Source organism: Oncorhynchus tshawytscha, linkage group LG31, assembly GCF_018296145.1.
Source record: "Oncorhynchus tshawytscha isolate Ot180627B linkage group LG31, Otsh_v2.0, whole genome shotgun sequence".
Lineage (NCBI taxonomy): Eukaryota > Metazoa > Chordata > Actinopteri > Salmoniformes > Salmonidae > Oncorhynchus > Oncorhynchus tshawytscha.
In genome coordinates, this window is record NC_056459.1 from 29,163,775 (window position 1) to 29,184,354 (window position 20,580).

Below are 20,580 nucleotides of genomic sequence, written 5' to 3' on the forward strand. Positions count from 1 at the left end.
ATGGTAACAGATATTCAGCTGTAGAAAGATATGGTAACAGATATTCAGCTGTAGAAAGATATGGTAACAGATATTCAGCTGTAGAAAGATATGGTAACAGATATTCAGCTGTAGAAGGATATGGTAACAGATATTCAGCTGTAGAAGGATATGGTAACAGATATTCAGCTGTAGAAAGATATGGTAACAGATATTCAGCTGTAGAAGGATATGGTAACAGATATTCAGCTGTAGAAGGATATGGTAACAGATATTCAGCTGGGCAAAACAGCCAAACACGAAGCAACAAAAAAGCCATCAGTAATGTGTTTAGTCCTCCCACTCTCACCATGTTTATCTTACATCAACATGAGAACCACACAGTCTCAAGGTTAAAAAGAAAAGCTTTCGAGGAAAGACCCACAAATATGCATTTCTTCTCTTTACGTGGCCAGATTTTTTTTTATCCTAATGTAGCCTACTATTGACTCACTCAGGGGTCCTCCCCCCTACTCTAACTCTCAGGCCCCGCTGTCAATACCCATGGTCAAGTCCTCTATGAGTGTCATTGTCCAGCTCTGGATAGGGCAGCATATTTACCGATTGTTCGCCTTGGCAAACGACCAGACACAGATTTACTCAATGAGCCCTATGTGTTTTGGAAAGGGAGGGAAGGAGGGAGAGAGAAGAAGGGAAGGAGGGAGAGAGAGGAAGGGAGGGAAGGAGGGAGAGAGAGGAAGGGAGGGGAGGAGGAGAAGAGAGAGGGAGGGAAGGAGGGAGAGTGGGGGAGGGAAGGAGGGAGAGTGGGGGAGGGAAGGAGGGAGAGTGGGGGGAAGGAGGGAGGAGAGGGAGAAGGAGGGAGAGGGGGAGGGAAGGAGGGAGAGAGAGGGAGGGAAGGAGGGAGAGAGAGGGAGGGAAGGAGGAAGAGAGAGGGAGGGAAGGAGGGAGAGTGGGGGAGGGAAGGAGGGAGAGTGGGGGAGGGAAGGAGGGAAGGGGGGAGGGAAGGAGGGGGGGGGAGGGAAGGAGGGAGAGAGAGGGAGGGAAGGAGGGAGAGAGAGGGAGGGAAGGAGGGAGAGAGAGGGAGGGAAGGAGGGAGAGTGGGGGGTAATATAAAAGAAAACACCAACATAATAAACTAACAGTGGCTAATTAGCATAATTGCATCATTCTCTATCCCCCTGCTGTTGTTCTCATGTTACTGCTGCACTTTGAGGAGACAGAGATAAAAGCTCTCTCCGGTGACATGGGCTCCATCCTATTACCAGGCCCATTATCAATATGAAGGCCTGTTAGAATACAGTTCCAGTAACTATTTATCAACATGACTGATACAGTCGCAATGGAGAGACACGAAGCAGGAACAGTCGGCATTATCAATATGGAAGCCTGCCTGTCTCTTCATTTCTAATCTAAATGGACTGGCCTCAGCCTCTATGGAAGGACTGTAGTATCAGGAATGGAGAGCAAAAGATAATGGAGTCTGAACTCCGGAGAAGTAGGGTTGGAGTCTGGCCTCTGGAGTAGGAGGGTTGGAGTCTGGCCTCTGGAGTAGGAGAGTTGGAGTCTGAACTCTGGAGAAGGAGGGTTGGAGTCTGGCCTCTGGAGTAGGAGGGTTGGAGTCTGAACTCCGGATTAGGAGGGTTGGAGTCTGGCCTCTGGAGTAGGAGGGTTGGAGTCTGGCCTCTGGAGTAGGAGAGTTGGAGCCTGAACTCCGGAGAAGGAGGGTTGGAGTCTGGCCTATGGAGTAGGAGGGTTGGAGTCTGGCCTCTGGAGTAGGAGGGTTGGAGTCTGGAATAGGAGGGTTGGAGTCTGGCCTCTGGAATAGGAGGGTTGGAGTCTGGCCTCTGGAATAGGAGGGTTGGAGTCTGGCCTCTGGAGTAGGAGGGTTGGAGTCTGGAATAGGAGGGTTGGAGTCTGGCCTCTGGAATAGGAGGGTTGGAGTCTGGAATAGGAGGGTTGGAGTCTGGAATAGGAGGGTTGGAGTCTGGCCTCTGGAATAGGAGCGTTGGAGTCTGGAATAGGAGGGTTGGAGTCTGGCCTCTGGAATAGGAGGGTTGGAGTCTGGAATAGGAGGGTTGGAGTCTGGAATAGGAGGGTTGGAGTCTGGCCTCTGGAATAGGAGGGTTGGAGTCTGGCCTCTGGAATAGGAGGGTTGGAGTCTGGCCTCTGGAGTAGGAGGGTTGGAGTCTGGCCTCTGGAGTAGGAGGGTTGGAGTCTGGCCTCTGGAATAGGAGGGTTGGAGTCTGGCCTCTGGAATAGGAGGGTTGGAGTCTGGCCTCTGGAGTAGGAGGGTTGGAGTCTGGCCTCTGGAGTAGGAGGTTTGGAGTCTGGCCTCTGGAATAGGAGGGTTGGAGTCTGGCCTCTGGAGTAGGAGGGTTGGAGCCTGGCCTCTGGAGTAGGAGGGTTGGAGTCTGGCCTCTGGAGTAGGAGGGTTGGAGCCTGGCCTCTGGAGTAGGAGAGTTGGAGTCTGGCCTCTGGAATAGGAGGGTTGGAGACTGGCCTCTGGAGTAGGAGGGTTGGAGTCTGGCCTCTGGAATAGGAAGGTTGGAGCCTGGCCTCTGGAGTAGGAGGGTTGGAGTCTGGAATAGGAGGGTTGGAGTCTGGCCTCTGAAATAGGAGGGTTGGAGTCTGGAATAGGAGGGTTGGAGTCTGGCCTCTGGAGTAGGAGGGTTGGAGTCTGGAATAGGAGGGTTGGAGTCTGGCCTCTGGAGAAGGAGGGTTGTAGTCTGGCCCCCGGGGTAGGAGGGTTGGTCTGGCCCCCGGGGTAGGAGGTTTGAAGTCTGGTGTCCGGGGTAGGAGGGTCTTTGCCCATGTCCGGTCAGAGTCCGGTCAGAGTCCGGTCAGAGTCCGGTCAGAGTCAAGTCAGATTCCGGTACAACTTTTATAAGATGGGAAACTGATGGTGTGTTGTACTATGCAGTCATTGTTACTCTTAATGTGGTTCTCACAGAACAGGGAAGACTTTCTTTCTTTCTTACACATTCACGCACACGCACACGCACACCGTACAATACACTACTTACAGTAAATAGACTGTTGGCCCAGCGATGACCACCTAGAAGTCTTCCTGTTCCTGCTCACACAGAAATAGAACATAAACAGATATGACAGAGCCATTGAAAAGACCTGATACAGATACAGGCCGCTTGTTGCTCCAGACCAGACTCGCCTCAAAACAGATCCAGCCTGGACAACCAGGTGAGCTACATTGTTGCCCATATCATATCATTGATTTTCCATCAATGATATCAAGCTTCTTGTTTTTAGTGTTTGATATGGAGTCTGTGTGCTTCTACGGTCTAACTATAAAAAGAGGTGGACTAGCACTGCCTAACTGAACTGGGACTGGGGTTGAGACTACAGCAGGCCTTCGTTACACTAAATGTTGTATCAATCAGCCCCAGCTAGATAACGTAACCTTTTCCCCAGACAGGCCAGCCATTAGGAAGAGGAAGGTTCCCCTTTAATTGTGAAAAGTACAAGAGCTACATGGTGTGGTGCACTGTGGGTAATTAGGATGAAAAATATTAGACAAACACAGCTCCATGTCCCCGTCCCTCTGCCCACGCAAGGCTACCGACAGACAGGTCACCAGATCCTGCTCCTTGGGAGGTTTCCACCCAGAGAGAGAGAGGGAGAGGGGGAGAAAGAATGAGGGATGAGGAGGGAAGGGGGGGAACTAGCGAGAAGGGGAGAGAGAGAGAGGGAGAGAGAGGGAGAGGGTGGGAGAGAGGGAGAGAGAGAAAGAGAGAGAGGGGAATAGGGTGGGAGAGGGGGATAGAGAGAGAGAGGGTGGGGAGAGGGGGAGAAAGAGAGAGAAAGGGAGAGAGAGAGAGAGGGAGAGAGAGAGAGAGAGAGAGAGCTATCTACCTCACTTGCTTTGGCAATGTTAACACATGTTTCCCATGCCAATAAAGCCCTTGAATTTAATTTAATTTAATTGAGAGAGAGAGAGAGAGAGAGAGAGGGAGAGAGCGGGAGAAGACAGGGGGAGATGAAGAGAACAGCAGGTAGATAAGGTCTTTCTCAGACTGGTAACAAGGTGTCCCCTCTCTGCAAGGAGACTCCACCTTCAATCACATTTCTCATCACATTCCTCCTCGGGGAAGATAGACCATTGATGAATCTCCTCTTGATATCTACTCAGGGACCATAAACCATTGATGACCCTTCTTGATAGCCCCTCAGGGACCATAAACCATTGATGACCCTTCTTGATAGCCCCTCAGGGACCATAAACCATTGATGACCCTTCTTGATAGCCCCTCAGGGACCATAAACCATTGATGACTCTCCTCTTGATATACAAACAGACAAACGGTTGTTTGTTTGTGTTCATTCTCTTGTGTCTAGGGTTCATTATCTTGTGTCTATGGTTCATTATCTTGTGTGTATGGTTCATTATCTTGTGTCTATGGTTCATTTTCTTGTGTCTAGGGTTCATTATCTTGTGTCTATGGTTCATTATCTTGTGTGTATGGTTCATTATCTTGTGTCTATGGTTCATTTTCTTGTGTCTAGGGTTCATTATCTTGTGTCTAGGGTTCATTATCTTGTGCCTATGGTTCATTATCTTGTGTCTATGGTTCATTTTCTTGTGTCTAGGGTTCATTATCTTGTGTCTATGGTTCATTTTCTTGTGTCTAGGGTTCATTATCTTGTGTCTATGGTTCATTATCTTGTGTCTATGGTTCATTATCTTGTGTCTATGGTTCATTTTCTTGTGTCTAGGGTTCATTATCTTGTGTCTAGGGTTCATTATCTTGTGTCTATGGTTCATTATCTTGTGTCTATGGTTCATTTTCTTGTGTCTAGTGTTCATTATCTTGTGTCTAGGGTTCATTATCTTGTGTCTATGGTTCATTATCTTGTGTATATGGTTCCTTATCTTGTGTTGATGAGCCCTATGCATAAGGCCTCCAGGGATGTTGGGTGGTGTTGCTGTTGAATGAAGGTCCTGTTTCCCATCAACACCTGACACCACCACGCTGCCTCTCAGTGAGACCTGCTTTAAAAACACAGATAATGCCTCTTCCTCTACAGGAAGTTTTACGACTACACCCATTTTTTTTTACAGCGCCACCTAGTCAAAGGGTGGCAGAGCTAAAGTGTGTGTGTGTGTGTGTGTGTGTGTGTGTGTGTGTGTGTGTGTGTCTGCAGTGCTGTTATCCAGTGGTGTGAGATGAGATTATTCCCTCCGTCACATTATACAGGAGCAGCAGCGGCAGCAACACACACACACACACACACACACACACACACACACACACACACACACACACACACACACACACACACACACACACACACACACACTGCAGTGCGCTGACCTGGGGCTGGACTGGCAACTAGGGCTCTGCTGTGTCAGCACCATTGCATGACCAAGGGACCGGGAACACACACACACACACACACACACACACACACGGTGCTATCCTATCCTATCAGATTCCATACTGCTGACAGATGCCACAGCAGTCCAGCAAGTCATCTCCCCAAAAAATAGTCAGCCTCAAGCTGGAGTCAACTGCGTAGCTCTATGTTAGTGTCACATGACTTACAGCTGGAGTCAACTACGTAGCTCTATGTTAGTGTCACATGACTTACAGCTGGAGTCAACTACGTAGCTCTATGTTAGTGTCACATGACTTACAGCTGGAGTCAACTACGTAGCTCTATGTTAGTGTCACATGACTTACAGCTGGAGTCAACTATGTAGCTCTATGTTAGTGTCACATGACTTACAGCTGGAGTCAACTACGTAGCTCTATGTTAGTGTCACATGACTTACAGCTGGAGTCAACTACGTAGCTCTATGTTAGTGTCACATGACTTACAGCTGGAGTCAACTACGTAGCTCTATGTTAGTGTCACATGACTTACAGCTGGAGTCAACTATGTAGCTCTATGTTAGTGTCACATGACTTACAGCTGGAGTCAACTACGTAGCTCTATGTTAGTGTCACATGACTTACAGCTGGAGTCAACTACGTAGCTCTACGTTAGTGTCACATGACCCAGTTCATCTGGAGAGAAAACATGACTTATAGCTGGATGCACACAGCTTTATTTTCTCATCAGGGATCTGTAGTAATGACAGGAGGGGAATAAGTGCACACCTGTTGTATTCGGCGCACGTGACAAATAAACTTTGATTTGATTTGATGTGTCAGGATTAACCACAATCCTGATGGAGACTTCTGACTTCACATCACACCTCTGGCAATTCCATCTAATCACCTTTACATTTACATTGTATTCATTTAGCAGAAGCTCTTCTCCAGAGAGACTTACAATTAGTGCATTTATTTGAAGATAGCGAGGTGAGACAATCATATATCACAGTCGTAGTATGTACATTTTTCCTCAATAAAGATGGGCAAACCTGTTTTGGTGATTTCTGGTACATCATCAAAATAAATCAATCACAGCGTGTTTTTGGACTCATTCAGCAGTTTATCCTGATTAAGTACAATACCATTGGAAATTAATGTTAATATACTTAGTGTGTAATATATTCATTCATTAAATATGGTGAAATAATTCAATATCAGAATATATATTTTTATAATCACATATATTTCTCACTAGTTTAGCCATTTAGAGATTTAAAAAATGCTCTTATGTACAATTGAACTGGGCGCTTCAGAAAGAGCTGTGATTGGGCAGCTGCTCGTTCATCTGTCTTCCCAGAATTCTAGTACTAATATAAGCCGTTTACCAGTCTCTTTTATCCAAAGCAACTTACAGTCATGTGTGCATAGATTTCACAGCAATATCAGTCCTTTTAGGAAAAGACAAGTGAAAATAAAATGAGGGGGGTAAGTCAGAGATGTCTTCCTTAAGATAGTCTTTGAAGAGGTAGGGTTTCAGAGTCAGAAGTTTTTGGAAGAATGGCGGGGACTCCTAGCATCAAGGGAAGTTGTTTCCACCATTGGGGTGCCAGGACAGTGTTTACTCTGAAATGGCCGGTCACCCGGCGATACCTGGGAAATGTTTATTTCAGCAGTGCAGCAGCCGAGACGCAACACAGGCAGCCCAACAACACCACAACTATCAGACATGAGCCCAAACCTCCCCCCTTCCTGTTATCCTGAGAAAATTGGCCCCCAGTTTATAACAGTGTGTGTGTGTGTGTGTGAGTGAGTGAGTGAGTGAGTGAGTGAGTGAGTGAGTGAGTGAGTGAGAAAGTGAGTGAGAAAGTGAGTGAGAAAGTGAGTGAGAAAGTGAGTGAGAAAGTGAGTGAGAAAGTGAGTGAGTGAGTGAGTGAGTGAGTGAGTGAGTGAGTGAGTGAGTGAGTGAGTGAGTGAGTGAGTGAGTGAGTGAGTGAGTGAGTGAGTGAGTGAGTGAGTGAGTGAGTGAGTGAGTGAGTGAGTGAGTGAGTGAGTGAGTGAGTGAGTGAGTGAGTGAGTGAGTGAGTGAGTGAGTGAGTGAGTAGGTGTGTGATCTGGACGGGCAAGATCAGACACGACGTGATGTGAGGTGTGTCTGGAGTCTGGACAAAGACGGCTGGCAGTAGTAATACTGTGTGTACAGTAGGGACTAAACACAAATCTGAGACCTGCAATCAGATAATGGTGAGCCAACATTCCAAAGCCTAGAAAACACTGACAGGCCAAGAGTGACAACATGTTTTAAAGGCGTTGCCTACCTGACAACCAGGTGTCTGATATGTGTCTGGGCGTCATTACATTATTATACAGTCTTGATTATAGAGGAACAGGATGTAGCTAGTATTCTGTATGCCCGGTGTTCACTACCTATACTAAACCACTACCCTGTACCCTGCTGTGGCCTATACTAAACCACTACCCTGTACTCTGCTGTGGCCTATACTAAACCACTACCCTGTACCCTGTTGGGGCCTATACTAAACCACTACCCTGTACCCTGCTGTGGCCTATACTAAACCACTACCATGTACCCTGTTGGGGCCTATACTAAACCACTACCCTGTACCCTGCTGTGGCCTATACTAAACCACTACCCTGTACCCTGCTGTGGCCTATACTAAACCACTACCCTGTACCCTGCTGTGGCCTATACTAAACCACTACCCTGTACCCTGCTGGGGCCTATAATAAACCACTACCCTGTACCCTGCTGGGGCCTATACTAAACCACTACCCTGTACCCTGCTGTGGCCTATACTAAACCACTACCCTGTACCCTGTTGGGGCCTATACTAAACCACTACCCTGTACCCTGCTGTGGCCTATACTAAACCACTACCATGTACCCTGTTGGGGCCTATACTAAACCACTACCCTGTACCCTGCTGTGGCCTATACTAAACCACTACCCTGTACCCTGCTGTGGCCTATACTAAACCACTACCCTGTACCCTGCTGTGGCCTATACTAAACCACTACCCTGTACCCTGCTGGGGCCTATACTAAACCACTACCCTGTACCCTGCTGGGGCCTAAACTAAACCACTACCCTGTACCCTGCTGTGGCCTATACTAAACCACTACCCTGTACCCTGTTGGGGCCTATACTAAACCATTACCCTGTACCCTGCTGTGGCCTATACTAAACCACTACCCTGTACCCTGCTGTGGCATATACTAAACCACTACCCTGTACTCTGCTGTGGCCTATACTAAACCACTACCCTGTACTCTGCTGTGGCCTAAACTAAACCACTACCCTGTACTCTGCTGTGGCCTATACTAAACCACTACCCTGTACCCTGCTGTGGCCTATACTAAACCACTACCCTGTACCCTGCTGGGGCCTATACTAAACCACTACCCTGTTGTGGCCTATACTAAACCACTACCCTGTACCCTGCTGTGGCCTATACTAAACCACTACCCTGTACCCTGCTGTGGCCTATACTAAACCACTACCCTGTACCCTGCTGGGGCCTATACTAAACCACTACCCTGTACCCTGCTGTGGCCTATACTAAACCACTACCCTGTACCCTGCTGGGGCCTATACTAAACCACTACCCTGCTGTGGCCTATACTAAACCACTACCCTGTACCCTGCTGTGGCCTATACTAAACCACTACCCTGTACCCTGCTGTGGCCTATACTAAACCACTACTCTGTACCCTGCTGGGGCCTATACTAAACCATTACCTTGTACCCTGCTGGGGCCTATACTAAACCACTACCCTGTACCCTGCTGTGGCATATACTAAACCACTACCCTGTACCCTGCTGGGGCTTATAGTAAACCACTACCCTGTTGTGGCCTATACTAAACCACTACTCTGTACCCTGCTGTGGCCTATACTAAACCACTACTCTGTACCCTGCTGTGGCCTATACTAAACCACTACCCTGTACCCTGCTGGGGCCTATACTAAACCACTACCCTGTACCCTGCTGGGGCCTATACTAAACCACTACCTTGTACCCTGCTGGGGCCTATACTAAACCACTACCCTGTACCCTGCTGTGGCCTATACTAAACCACTACCCTGTACCCTGCTGTGGCCTATACTAAACCACTACCCTGTACCCTGCTGTGGCCTATACTAAACCACTACCCTGTACCCTGCTGTGGCCTATACTAAACCACTACCCTGTACCCTGCTGTGGCCTATACTAAACCACTACCCTGTACCCTGCTGGGGCCTATACGAAACCACTACCCTGTACTCTGCTGTGGCCTATACTAAACCACTACCCTGTACCCTGTTGGGGCCTATACTGAACCACTACCCTGTACCCTGCTGTGGCCTATACTAAACCATTACCATGTACCCTGTTGGGGCCTATACTAAACCACTACCCTGTACCCTGTTGGGGCCTATACTAAACCACTACCCTGTACCCTGCTGTGGCCTATACTAAACCACTACCCTGTACCCTGCTGTGGCCTATACTAAACCACTACCCTGTTGTGGCCTATACTAAACCACTACCCTGTACCCTGCTGTGGCCTATACTAAACCACTACCCTGTACCCTGCTGTGGCCTATACTAAACCACTACCCTGTACCCTGCTGTGGCCTATACTAAACCACTACCCTGTACCCTGCTGTGGCCTATACTAAACCACTACCCTGTACCCTGCTGGGGCCTATACTAAACCACTACCTTGTACCCTGCTGGGGCCTATACTAAACCACTACCCTGTACCCTGCTGTGGCCTATACTAAACCACTACCCTGTACCCTGCTGTGGCCTATACTAAACCACTACCCTGTACCCTGCTGGGGCCTATACTAAACCACTACCCTGTACCCTGCTGTGGCCTATACTAAACCACTACCCTGTACCCTGCTGTGGCCTATACTAAACCACTACCCTGTACCCTGCTGGGGCCTATACTAAACCACTACCCTGTACCCTGCTGGGGCCTATACTAAACCACTACCCTGTACCCTGCTGTGGCCTATACTAAACCACTACCCTGTACTCTGCTGTGGCCTATACTAAACCACTACCCTGTACTCTGCTGTGGCCTATACTAAACCACTACCCTGTACTCTGCTGTGGCCTATACTAAACCACTACCCTGTACCCTGGGGTGGCCTATACTAAACCACTACCCTGTACCCTGCTGGGGCCTATACTAAACCACTACCCTGTTGTGGCCTATACTAAACCACTACTCTGTACCCTGCTGTGGCCTATACTAAACCACCACTCTGTACCCTGCTGGGGCCTATACTAAACCACTACCTTGTACCCTGCTGGGGCCTATACTAAACCACTACCCTGTACCCTGCTGTGGCCTATACTAAACCACTACCCTGTACCCTGCTGGGGCCTATACTAAACCACTACCCTCACTGTTGTGTTCACAGTGGTGTACAGGGCACTATTCCCTATATAGTGTACTAGGACCCATAGGGTTCTTGTCAAAAGTAGTGCACTCTGTAGTATGTCTGGGAATTGCCAGGGACCTCACGATACGATATTATCCCCATACTTAGGTGCCGATACGATATTATCCCCATACTTAGGTGCCGATACAATATTATCCCCATACTTAGGTGCCGATACGATATTATCTCCATACCGATACGATATTATCCCCATACCGATACGATATTATCCCCATACCGATACGATATTATCCCCATACCGATACGATATTATCCCCATACATAGGTGCCGATACGATATTATCCCCATACTTAGGTGCCGATACGATATTATCCCCATACTTAGGTGCCGATACGATATTATCCCCATACTTAGGTGCCGATACGATATTATCCCCATACTTAGGTGCCGATACGATATTATCCCCATACTTAGGTGCCGATACGATATTATTCCCATACTTAGGTGCCGATACGATATGTATTATGCTATTTGACACTGAGATTTCATTGCGATTCAGCGTTTTAAACATATCGCTCACCATGTGTCTGCTGCAGAGGGACAAGAGAGAGACATGAGAAAACCAGTGTCGATCAGTCACGGAAATAAAAGTGCCGAAAACAAACTGGCTCCCTATTTCAAAAGAAGATGGAGAACAAGCTATGAAAGACAAATCCCGATCTTTGACCCCCCCACCCCTTCCCCATCGATACTACAGTATATAGGGAACAGGATTCCATTTCAGATGCAAATCCCAGGAGAATATCGCAGTTATGACATGACGTGAAAACCCGATGAATCATCAGAGACAGACAAATGACACACTTCCTCATAACACAACTCTATGAGTTGCAGCCCGTCACAATCGATTGCAGTGCCTTGACGGGAAACTAACAACCGAAACAAAACCTGAGCTAATGAGATGTGTGAGGTCGTAGCAGGGTGGACAGGGACGCGATAACCATATCAATCATATGGTTGGAGTACAGAGACTGTGATCATTAAGGAAACATGTTCAAGATTGAGTGATCTTGATCTGACAGATGTTTGACTTGGTCAGTGTGTCACGGAATAACTAAGCCTGTATTACAATTCATTAGTCAATCAGAATAACTAAGCCTGTATTATAAATCATTAGTCAATCAGAATAACTAAGCCTGTATTATAAATCATTAGTCAATCAGAATAACTAAGCCTGTATTATAATTCATTAGTCAATCAGAATAACTAAGCCTGTATTATAAATCATTAGTCAATCAGAATAACTAAGCCTGTATTATAAATCATTAATACATCTGTTTTGAATATCACAGCCAGGATATTTCCTTATTAGGTCATAAATACAGTTAGGTTCAGAGGAGAGTCCTGGGTGCTTTCGGAGTTATTGAGTATTTTTTAAATGTATTTTGTATTATAATATATATGTTTAAACCCGTCCCAACCATCCACCACCCCGCTCTTCAGAGGACACATCTTTATAGTTGCTTTTTTTACAGCTTTTCTGCTACATATACATGTTACATACATGGTACATACATGTTACACACATGGTACATACATGTTACATACATGGTGCATACATGTTACATACATGGCACATACATGTTACACACATGGTACATACAGGGTACATACATGGTACATACATGTTACACACACGGTACATACAGGGTACATACATGGTACATACATGTTACATACATGGTACATACATGTTACATACATGGTACATGCATGTTACATACATGGTACATACATGTTACACACATGGTACATACAGGGTACATACATGGTATGTAACATCAGTCACATAACAATAATACATGACTGAACATAAACTCTTTAATCCCACCCCTCCGCTACTCTCAGCCCATCCCACCTATCACCATAGACCTCAACTCTGTAATCCCACCCCTCCGCTACTCTCAGCCCATCCCACCTATCACCATAGACCTCAACTCTGTAATCCCACCCTCCGCTACTCTCAGCCCATCCCACCTATCACCATAGACCTCAGCTCTGTAATCCCACCCCTCCGCTACTCTTAGCCCATCCCACCTATCACCATAGACCTCAGCTCTTTAATCCCACCCCTCAGCCACTCTCAGCCCATCCCACCTATCACCATAGACCTCAGCTCTGTAATCCCACCCCTCAGCCACTCTCAGCCCATCCCACCTATCACCATAGACCTCAGCTCTGTAATCCCACCCCTCAGCCACTCTCAGCCCATCCCACCTATCACCATAGACCTCAGCTCTGTAATCCCACCCCTCAGCCACTCTCAGCCCATCCCACCTATCACCATAGACCTCAGCTCTTTAATCCCACCCCTCAGCCACTCTCAGCCCATCCCACCTATCACCATAGACCTCAGCTCTTTATTCCCACCCCTCAGCCACTCTCAGCCCATCCCACCTATCACCATAGACCTCAGCTCTTTATTCCCACCCCTCAGCCACTCTCAGCCCATCCCACCTATCACCATAGACCTCAGCTCTTTAATCCCACCCCCTCCGCCACTCTCAGCCCATCCCACCTATCACCATAGACCTCAGCTCTTTAATCCCACCCCTCAGCCACTCTCAGCCCATCCCACCTATCACCATAGACCTCAGCTCTGTAATCCCACCCCTCAGCCACTCTCAGACCATCCCACCTATCACCATAAACCTCAGCTCTGTAATCCCACCCCTCAGCCACTCTCAGCCTATCACCATAGACCTCAGCTCTTTAATCCCACCCCTCAACCACTCTCAGCCTATCACCATAGACCACCCTTGTTTGGTTTCAATGTGCCATATATTTTTAATTGTACTGTGATGTGTTACATACATTTTGAACCTTTCAAATCATTTCGCATCCACAGATTGTGAGCCAAAGATGAAAACCTTTCCTAAGAGTATTATATTATTTATTGACTGACTATGGCTTTCCAAATCGCTCAACACTGCTATTTGTAAGGTTCATTTTAAGTGATGTTGTGATTTTTTAACCATTCATGAAACAGGCAAAATAGGGGCAATACCAGAATAAAGGATCTAGTGATTCTGTCACTTTGCTGCAAAATCTATAGAGCTGAGATTGTTGTATGCCCCATATATATATATATATAGCATTGTGTTGGTGGAAAAAATATTGTATAATAATTTAAATTGAAAAACTCTAAGCTTCTCCCTCCCTCCCTCCCTCCCTCCCTCCCTCCCTCCCTCCCTCCCTCCCTCCCTCCCTCCCTCCCTCCCTCCCTCCCTCCCTCCCTCCCTCCCTCCCTCCCTCCCTCCCTCCCTCCCTCCCTCCCTCCCTCCCTCCCTCCCTCCCTCCCCCTCCCTCCCTCCCTCCAGCCCTCCCTCCCTCCAGCCCTCCCTCCCTCCCTCCAGCCCTCCCTCCCTCCCTCCCTCCAGCCCTCCCTCCCTCCCTCCCTCCAGCCCTCCCTCCCTGTTGTTTTTTGTACCAGTTCATAAACCATGTGCCATCGGTACATGGAATCGGTACATTGAACATCTCTTCCCATTTATTTTGCCACCTGTATGGCGCAGCTGGTCAATTTTCATTAGTTGACATCAATGTGCATCAACACATTTTTCCACCGTCAGGGATGTCAATGTAATGGAATGACCTTTGAGAGGTGTACCAGTCTGCTACAGCTCTTTAGTTGTTCTTGTTCCAATCATTGCCAGTATTAACATGCTCTGAAAGCCATGACAACTAGCAGTCTAACAATGTTCACATCCAAATGGAAAATCATTTTGGCCAGGGTCAATAGCAGTGAGGAGGTTTTATATAGCACCAGCAACGACAAACAGAGATCAATACCTTCATTATATGATTAGCATTTCATCTCTCCCTCTTTCTTTCTTCTCTCTGTGTGTATAGTGTGTATATATTTTTACATCCCTCTTATTAAGTTTGTCCTTTGCTTCTCCCTCCCTCCCTCTCCTCCCTCCCTCCCTCCCTCCCTCCCTCCCTCCCTCCCTCCCTCCCTCCCTCCCTCCCTCCCTCCCTCCCTCCCTCCCTCCCTCTCTCCAGCCCTCCCTCCAGCCCTCCCTCCAGCCCTCCCTCCCTCCAGCCCTCCCTCCCTCCCTCCAGCCCTCCCTCCCTCCTTCCAGCACTCCCTCCCTCCCTCCAGCCCTCCCTCGCTCCAGCCCTCCCTCCCTCCCTCCAGCCCTCCCTCCAGCCCTCCCTCCAGCCCTCCCTCCCTCCCTCCAGCCCTCCCTCCCTCCTTCCAGCACTCCCTCCCTCCAGCCCTCCCTCCAGCCCTCCCAGCCCTCGCTCCAGCCCTCCCTCCAGCCCTCCCTCCAGCCCTCCCTCCCTCCAGCCCTCCCTCCAGCCCTCCCTCCAGCCCTCCCTCCCTCCAGCCCTCCCTCCCTCCTTCCAGCACTCCCTCCCTCCCTCCCTCCAGCCCTCCCTCCAGCCCTCCCTCCCTCCCTCCAGCCCTCCCTCCCTCCAGCCCTCCCTCCCTCTTTCTGCCATCTTCAAGGGGTTTATAAGCATTTAAAAGTGAAACACATGGATAGTATTAAACTAGAATAAGTAAGCATTTACAGTTACTGGTGAGTCAATTGTGAATTCCATGGCTATTTGGGAAATGATGAATATTGGAAATGGTTTTGTAGCCTAAACTGAAGAAAAAATGTATCTCCGCTCCTTCAATAATTTAGGCTTGCATGAGGGAAAGGAATGGAAGTTCTCTGAAGATAGAGGCTTTTGATGCCAGGAAATTAGAATACGTAAGAAGTTTTAGAGCCAGCCAAGCATTTTAACTATAACCACAGTTGCCAAAACACCTTCTGGCAGAGGCTTGCTGACAGTGTGACTCAGGGAGAGAAACGGCTCTGAGGTGGCTCAAGAGTACTTCCTGTTTCCTAAACTACTTTATGGAGCCTGTGAGGTTAAAATCATAATCTCATATAAACACACTCACAGACACATGCAAAGCATGCACACAGACACAAGGACATGCAAACACACGCACGCACACACACAGGATTTAACTCTCAGCCCGAGGTGAACCAGTTTAATGGTAAAGTTGTCAAATGGAGCCTATTACAGTAATTGCCTCAGAGTGTCAGTGTAGAACCAGACACCTCACTGTTTCCATCCCCAGTGATGGAAACAAACACATCTCAAGCCTCTGAAGTGGATTATAGCCACCGATATACACAAGCCTAGATCTGTAAGGACTATTGGAAGAAATTGCTCTGCCAAAGAATTGTTACATATTGCAGCTTTAAATCATACAATATTGTAAGAAATGCTGGTATCAGTTTACAGCATCACTAAGGCCCAGGCGTCTGTGTCATCGGGATTGAGAGGCCCAGTTGGTGCAGTGCAGACACCTTCACACATGGTTCCTTCTCCCAGCTGTAGAAACACTTGTCCATGTAAAAGGACTCAAGAGCACCAACATGGGAAGTTCATAGGAGCATGTCAAATGAAAGTTAAGAGTATATATATTTTTAAATAAATTAAGCCATATATACATTTTTTCAACCATTTTCCATCCTTCGACATCAGGCTTCGATTTCTGGTCAAACAGATAGAAAAGGGGTCTTAGACAACATCTACTAGAACAAGTCTTAAAAGGTATTAGAAAGACATCAACACAATGTAGAAGTAAAGACCCCTGTGAAGACTAATAGCAACATTTATATTTAGTTTTTGATATTTTGTTAAAGAAACATTACCAAAAACCCACATATCTTAGGGATATGTTCTAGTTTCTCTCCCCAATGAGAACAGAAGATAATGAAAGTTCATAAAAGTAACAAATAAAGGAAGACCTATGAATTAGTTATACTGTTTTTACTGTTATTAATTAATTTATTAAGTGGATTACCAAATCGGCAACAGGATTTTCAGAAAAATCGGTAACGGAATTTCTGCAATTGAATGGGCTACAATGAGAAATCATAGTAGTCACAAATCACAGTTGGGTTCACAAGTTTGGACAGCACAGTACAGTACAGTACAGTACAGTACAGTACAGTACAGTACAGTACAGTAAAGAAAAGAAAAGAAAAGTTGAGTATAGTTCAACACAGTGCAGTACAGTAGAGCACACTAGAGTTGAGTACACTATAATGTACTCTACTGACCTGAACTATACTATACTCGACTGAGCTCTACTGTACTGAACTATACTCTACTGAGCTCTACTGTACTGTACTGAACTATACTCTACTGAGCTCTACTGTACTGAACTGAACTATACTCTACTGTACTGAACTATACTCCACTGAGCTCTACTGTACGGACCTGTACTATACTCTACTGAGCTTTACTGTACTGAACTATACTATACTCCACTGAGCTCTACTGTTCTGAACTGCACTATACTCTACTGAGCTCTACTGTACTGTACTGAACTATACTCTACTGAGCTCTACTGTACTGAACTGAACTATACTGAGCTCTACTGAACTGAACTATACTATACTCTACTGAGCTCTACTGAACTATACTCTACTGAGCTCTACTGTACTCTACTGAACTATACTCTACTGAGCTCTACTGAACTGAACTATACTATACTCTACTGAGCTCTACTGAACTATACTCTACTGAGCACTACTGGATGGTTGCTGATAATGGGCCGCTGTACGCCTAAACATTCCATTAAAAATCAGCCGTTTCCAGCTACAATAGTAATTTACAACATTAACAATGTCTACACTGTATTTCTGATCAATTTGATGTTATTTTCATGGACAAAATCATTTTTCTTTCAAAAAACAAGGACATTTCTGAGTGACCCCAAACTTTGGAATGGTAGTCCATGTATATCTTTGTGTACCTTTTAACGATACATCACCATGATCTTTCTGAAATTCTGCCAGTAAATGTGTTTTTGTATAATGTTGCATGTAAATTCTTAAAAGTAGTCCTTGTGCATAGTTGTATGGTTTGTTAAACTTTGAAATCAAGGTTTTTGTTTGACATACATTTTAAGTGAACAATCGGAGTCTCATTGCAATTCTGTTATTGTGGAATTGCCCACAAATTAAGTGCGGTCATGTCACTCAGAAGGTGTGTGTGAACAAAAGCTTTCACCTCTACAAAACAAATTCTTCATCACATTGTGTGTTAGGAGAATGTAGTGGTGTGTGCTGAAGTGTACTTCAAGTCTTCTCCACAACAGCTGCCAGTACCCTACAGCTAATTATAAACATGGACATGATACACCATTAATGCAGGGGTTAAATATATCACAGACATGTGGCGCATACACATGTCTGTGATATATTTAATATATATAAAATATATATATTCTGCTACAATCAATTTTGTCCAACACAAACATGATTAGTGTCTAGCTGATTAATCCACATATTTGACCTGAGGGTGTAATAAACTGTTATTAACAAACGAAGCCGTCAATGCCGCAATATGTAACGACCCGACCAAATTCACTTAGAAATGTGAGTTATAGATCTGTCATTCTCATTGAAAGCAAGTCTAAGAAGCGGTAGATCTGCTCTATGTGCGCTCGTTTTTTGCATCTTTTACTTTGGGTTTTGTACACCAGCTTTTCAAACAGCTGAAAATACCATATTTTTGGTTATTGAAATGATATTTCACATCGGTTTAGTTGGTACAATGATTCTCTACATTATATTTGTTTATTTTGTCACAAACTGAAATTAGGTACACTATTCGAATTCTAGCAACTAGGAGGTAGTGGAACGACTTCTGCATATTGCACCTGAGTCTAATTAAACCAATAGCCAGTTTCAACTTAACTGACATAAAGGCATCCCACTGGGCACAGACTTCAGTTCAAGGTCTAGTTTTGATTTACATTTGGTTGAGATTTTAACCTACTGTACGTGAATTCAACTTGAAATTCAACAAAAAAAATCACTATGTCATTGGATTTAGGTTCAAATTTGTTTTCAGTATTCCATGTTAATTCAAAGTCATCACATAGATTGCTGGGGGGTTGAAATTAACTGGACACAACGTTGATTCAACCAGTTTTTGCCCAGTGGGGTTGTCTATATCAAGACATTCAGAGAAACTAACTTCTCTCGGTCAATAAATTCAGTGTGATATAGTCCACGAGAGAGTTACAGACTCCCCGAGGGAAGTTTATTCTCAGATCCAACATTTGGTCAAAACAATGTGATGATTGTTATGCTACAGAAGTAGTCTTGTCTGCCCTGCATACGGCCAAACTGGCCAGAAAATCTGTGAAAGTTTAAACCACGAGTTCCTCTTCTAATTCCAGTAGACATACACAACACAACACACACAGACAATGACTACAAACACAATAGACTTACACACAGAACGAGGGCGGGTGTTTCTCTTGGCACCGGGGAACAGAAAGTGCCAGCCTGCTAGGCCAGTGGGAGGGAAGAAACCTCTAAGCCTGTTGCTGTCAATAAAGCCAATGCTGTTTGTCTGTCTAATGACAGGGTACACGAAGTCTTTGGCTCAGAGACTACTGGCCCAGTCATCAATCTGACCTCAACCCTTCTGATATGCTTCTGTTATATTATGCTTATGTTATGGCGGCCATTGCAGGGGAACAATGAGCATCTCAATATACCATCAGGATGCTATTGTAGAATAGAATAGAATAGAATAGAATAGAATAGAATAGAATAGAATAGAATAGAATAGAATAGAATAGAATAGAATAGGCCTACTGTAACCTGCTGCTGGTCTTGCTGTGTGGCTATAGGACCAGTTTATCTCTGTACCCATGCAGGAAGTACATTTGCATCTCAACACCAGATGAACGTCACTATTATAAAGATTGAGTGGCAAGTACTTCATTTAACTTACTATAAACTCACTTAATTTACTAAACTAAAGAGGTCAGGCTTGAAGATAATATACCGAAAAAAATTCCATATCACGTAGGCCCACACTCTAATCTCTACATTTGTCTTCAAAGTGTAAAGCTTAACTTCTTTACAGTAATTCCATGTATGACAATTGTGTCTTCCTATCCATAAAACATGTGGGTTTTTGAAAAGCATACAAAGAAATACCAAGGAGCCTTAATATATTGAGACAAATTCATTTTGCTTCTCAGCGAAAACCGAGAACTCATGACAAACGCAGATCAGCAAACACGATGTCGACTACTGCATTCAACTTCGAATTGATGCCCAGATGTTTAACTGCTGCATTGATTCATATATCAAATAGCCTACTAGCCTCACTGAACAGAAACTTTGATTCAGCGCTCCAATTAGTTCAAGCTGCAAAGGCCTTTCATCAAATATCAGTCTCCCTGCAGCCCAAGTCCCCTATCTCCCCATCATCAATATTCCCAAAATCGTTGGTTCATTCAATGGGCTGTTCGAAGCCCACCTTCCTTGCCTGGCGGTGCTGCAGCAGAATAAATAAATAAATTAATTAATCTATGTTTCGGAATTTGCCCATAGAAACCAAACACGCACATCTGCCATTAGAAATAAACGGACCTGTTTGACATTAAGGCGCAACTTTCTACATTCGTAGATGGAGTCTGGAGAACACTTACCGGAGAAGATTATCCATGAATAGCATTCGGTTAGGCTACTGTTGAATTGAAACTCGTTGGATTTGTTAAGCGAGGCTCCACCACCTCAAAAAAACCGCATTTATTAAATGATTAACATAAAACTGATAAGTATTAGTAAACCCTGTACAAACCTACTATTCAAAGCAGAGGAGCTGTGAGGCGCGTTCTCCACCGTGCACGAATATTCCCAGACGTAGTACGGTGCAATTCTGCCTCTGCACGCAGACCGAGCCTACTCCTTTCCTATTCTCCGGCAAAATGTTGGGGAGGAGTGACAGATCTCCTCAGTG

At 45.8% G+C, this 20,580-nt stretch overlaps 1 protein-coding gene across 6 annotated transcripts in view; it reads right to left on the reverse strand.

Annotated features, from left to right (window-relative positions):
* The window catches only part of LOC112236021 (extensin), a 101,677-nt gene extending 81,097 nt beyond the window's left edge, over nt 1-20,580 (reverse strand). Inside the window, exons 1-3 of one of the 6 annotated variants that reach the window (XM_042310459.1) lie at nt 20,426-20,580; nt 20,270-20,353; nt 1,033-3,052 (exon numbers count right to left, since the gene is read on the reverse strand). In XM_042310459.1, the coding sequence (XP_042166393.1) occupies nt 1,430-2,791 (1,362 nt within the window). In that variant the 5' untranslated portion in view covers nt 2,792-3,052; nt 20,270-20,353; nt 20,426-20,580 and the 3' untranslated portion in view covers nt 1,033-1,429. Of the gene's footprint in view, nt 1-1,032; nt 3,053-20,269 lie in introns of those variants that run through there. The other 5 variants (XM_042310463.1, XM_042310458.1, XM_042310461.1 and 2 more) reach the window with 5 other exon arrangements.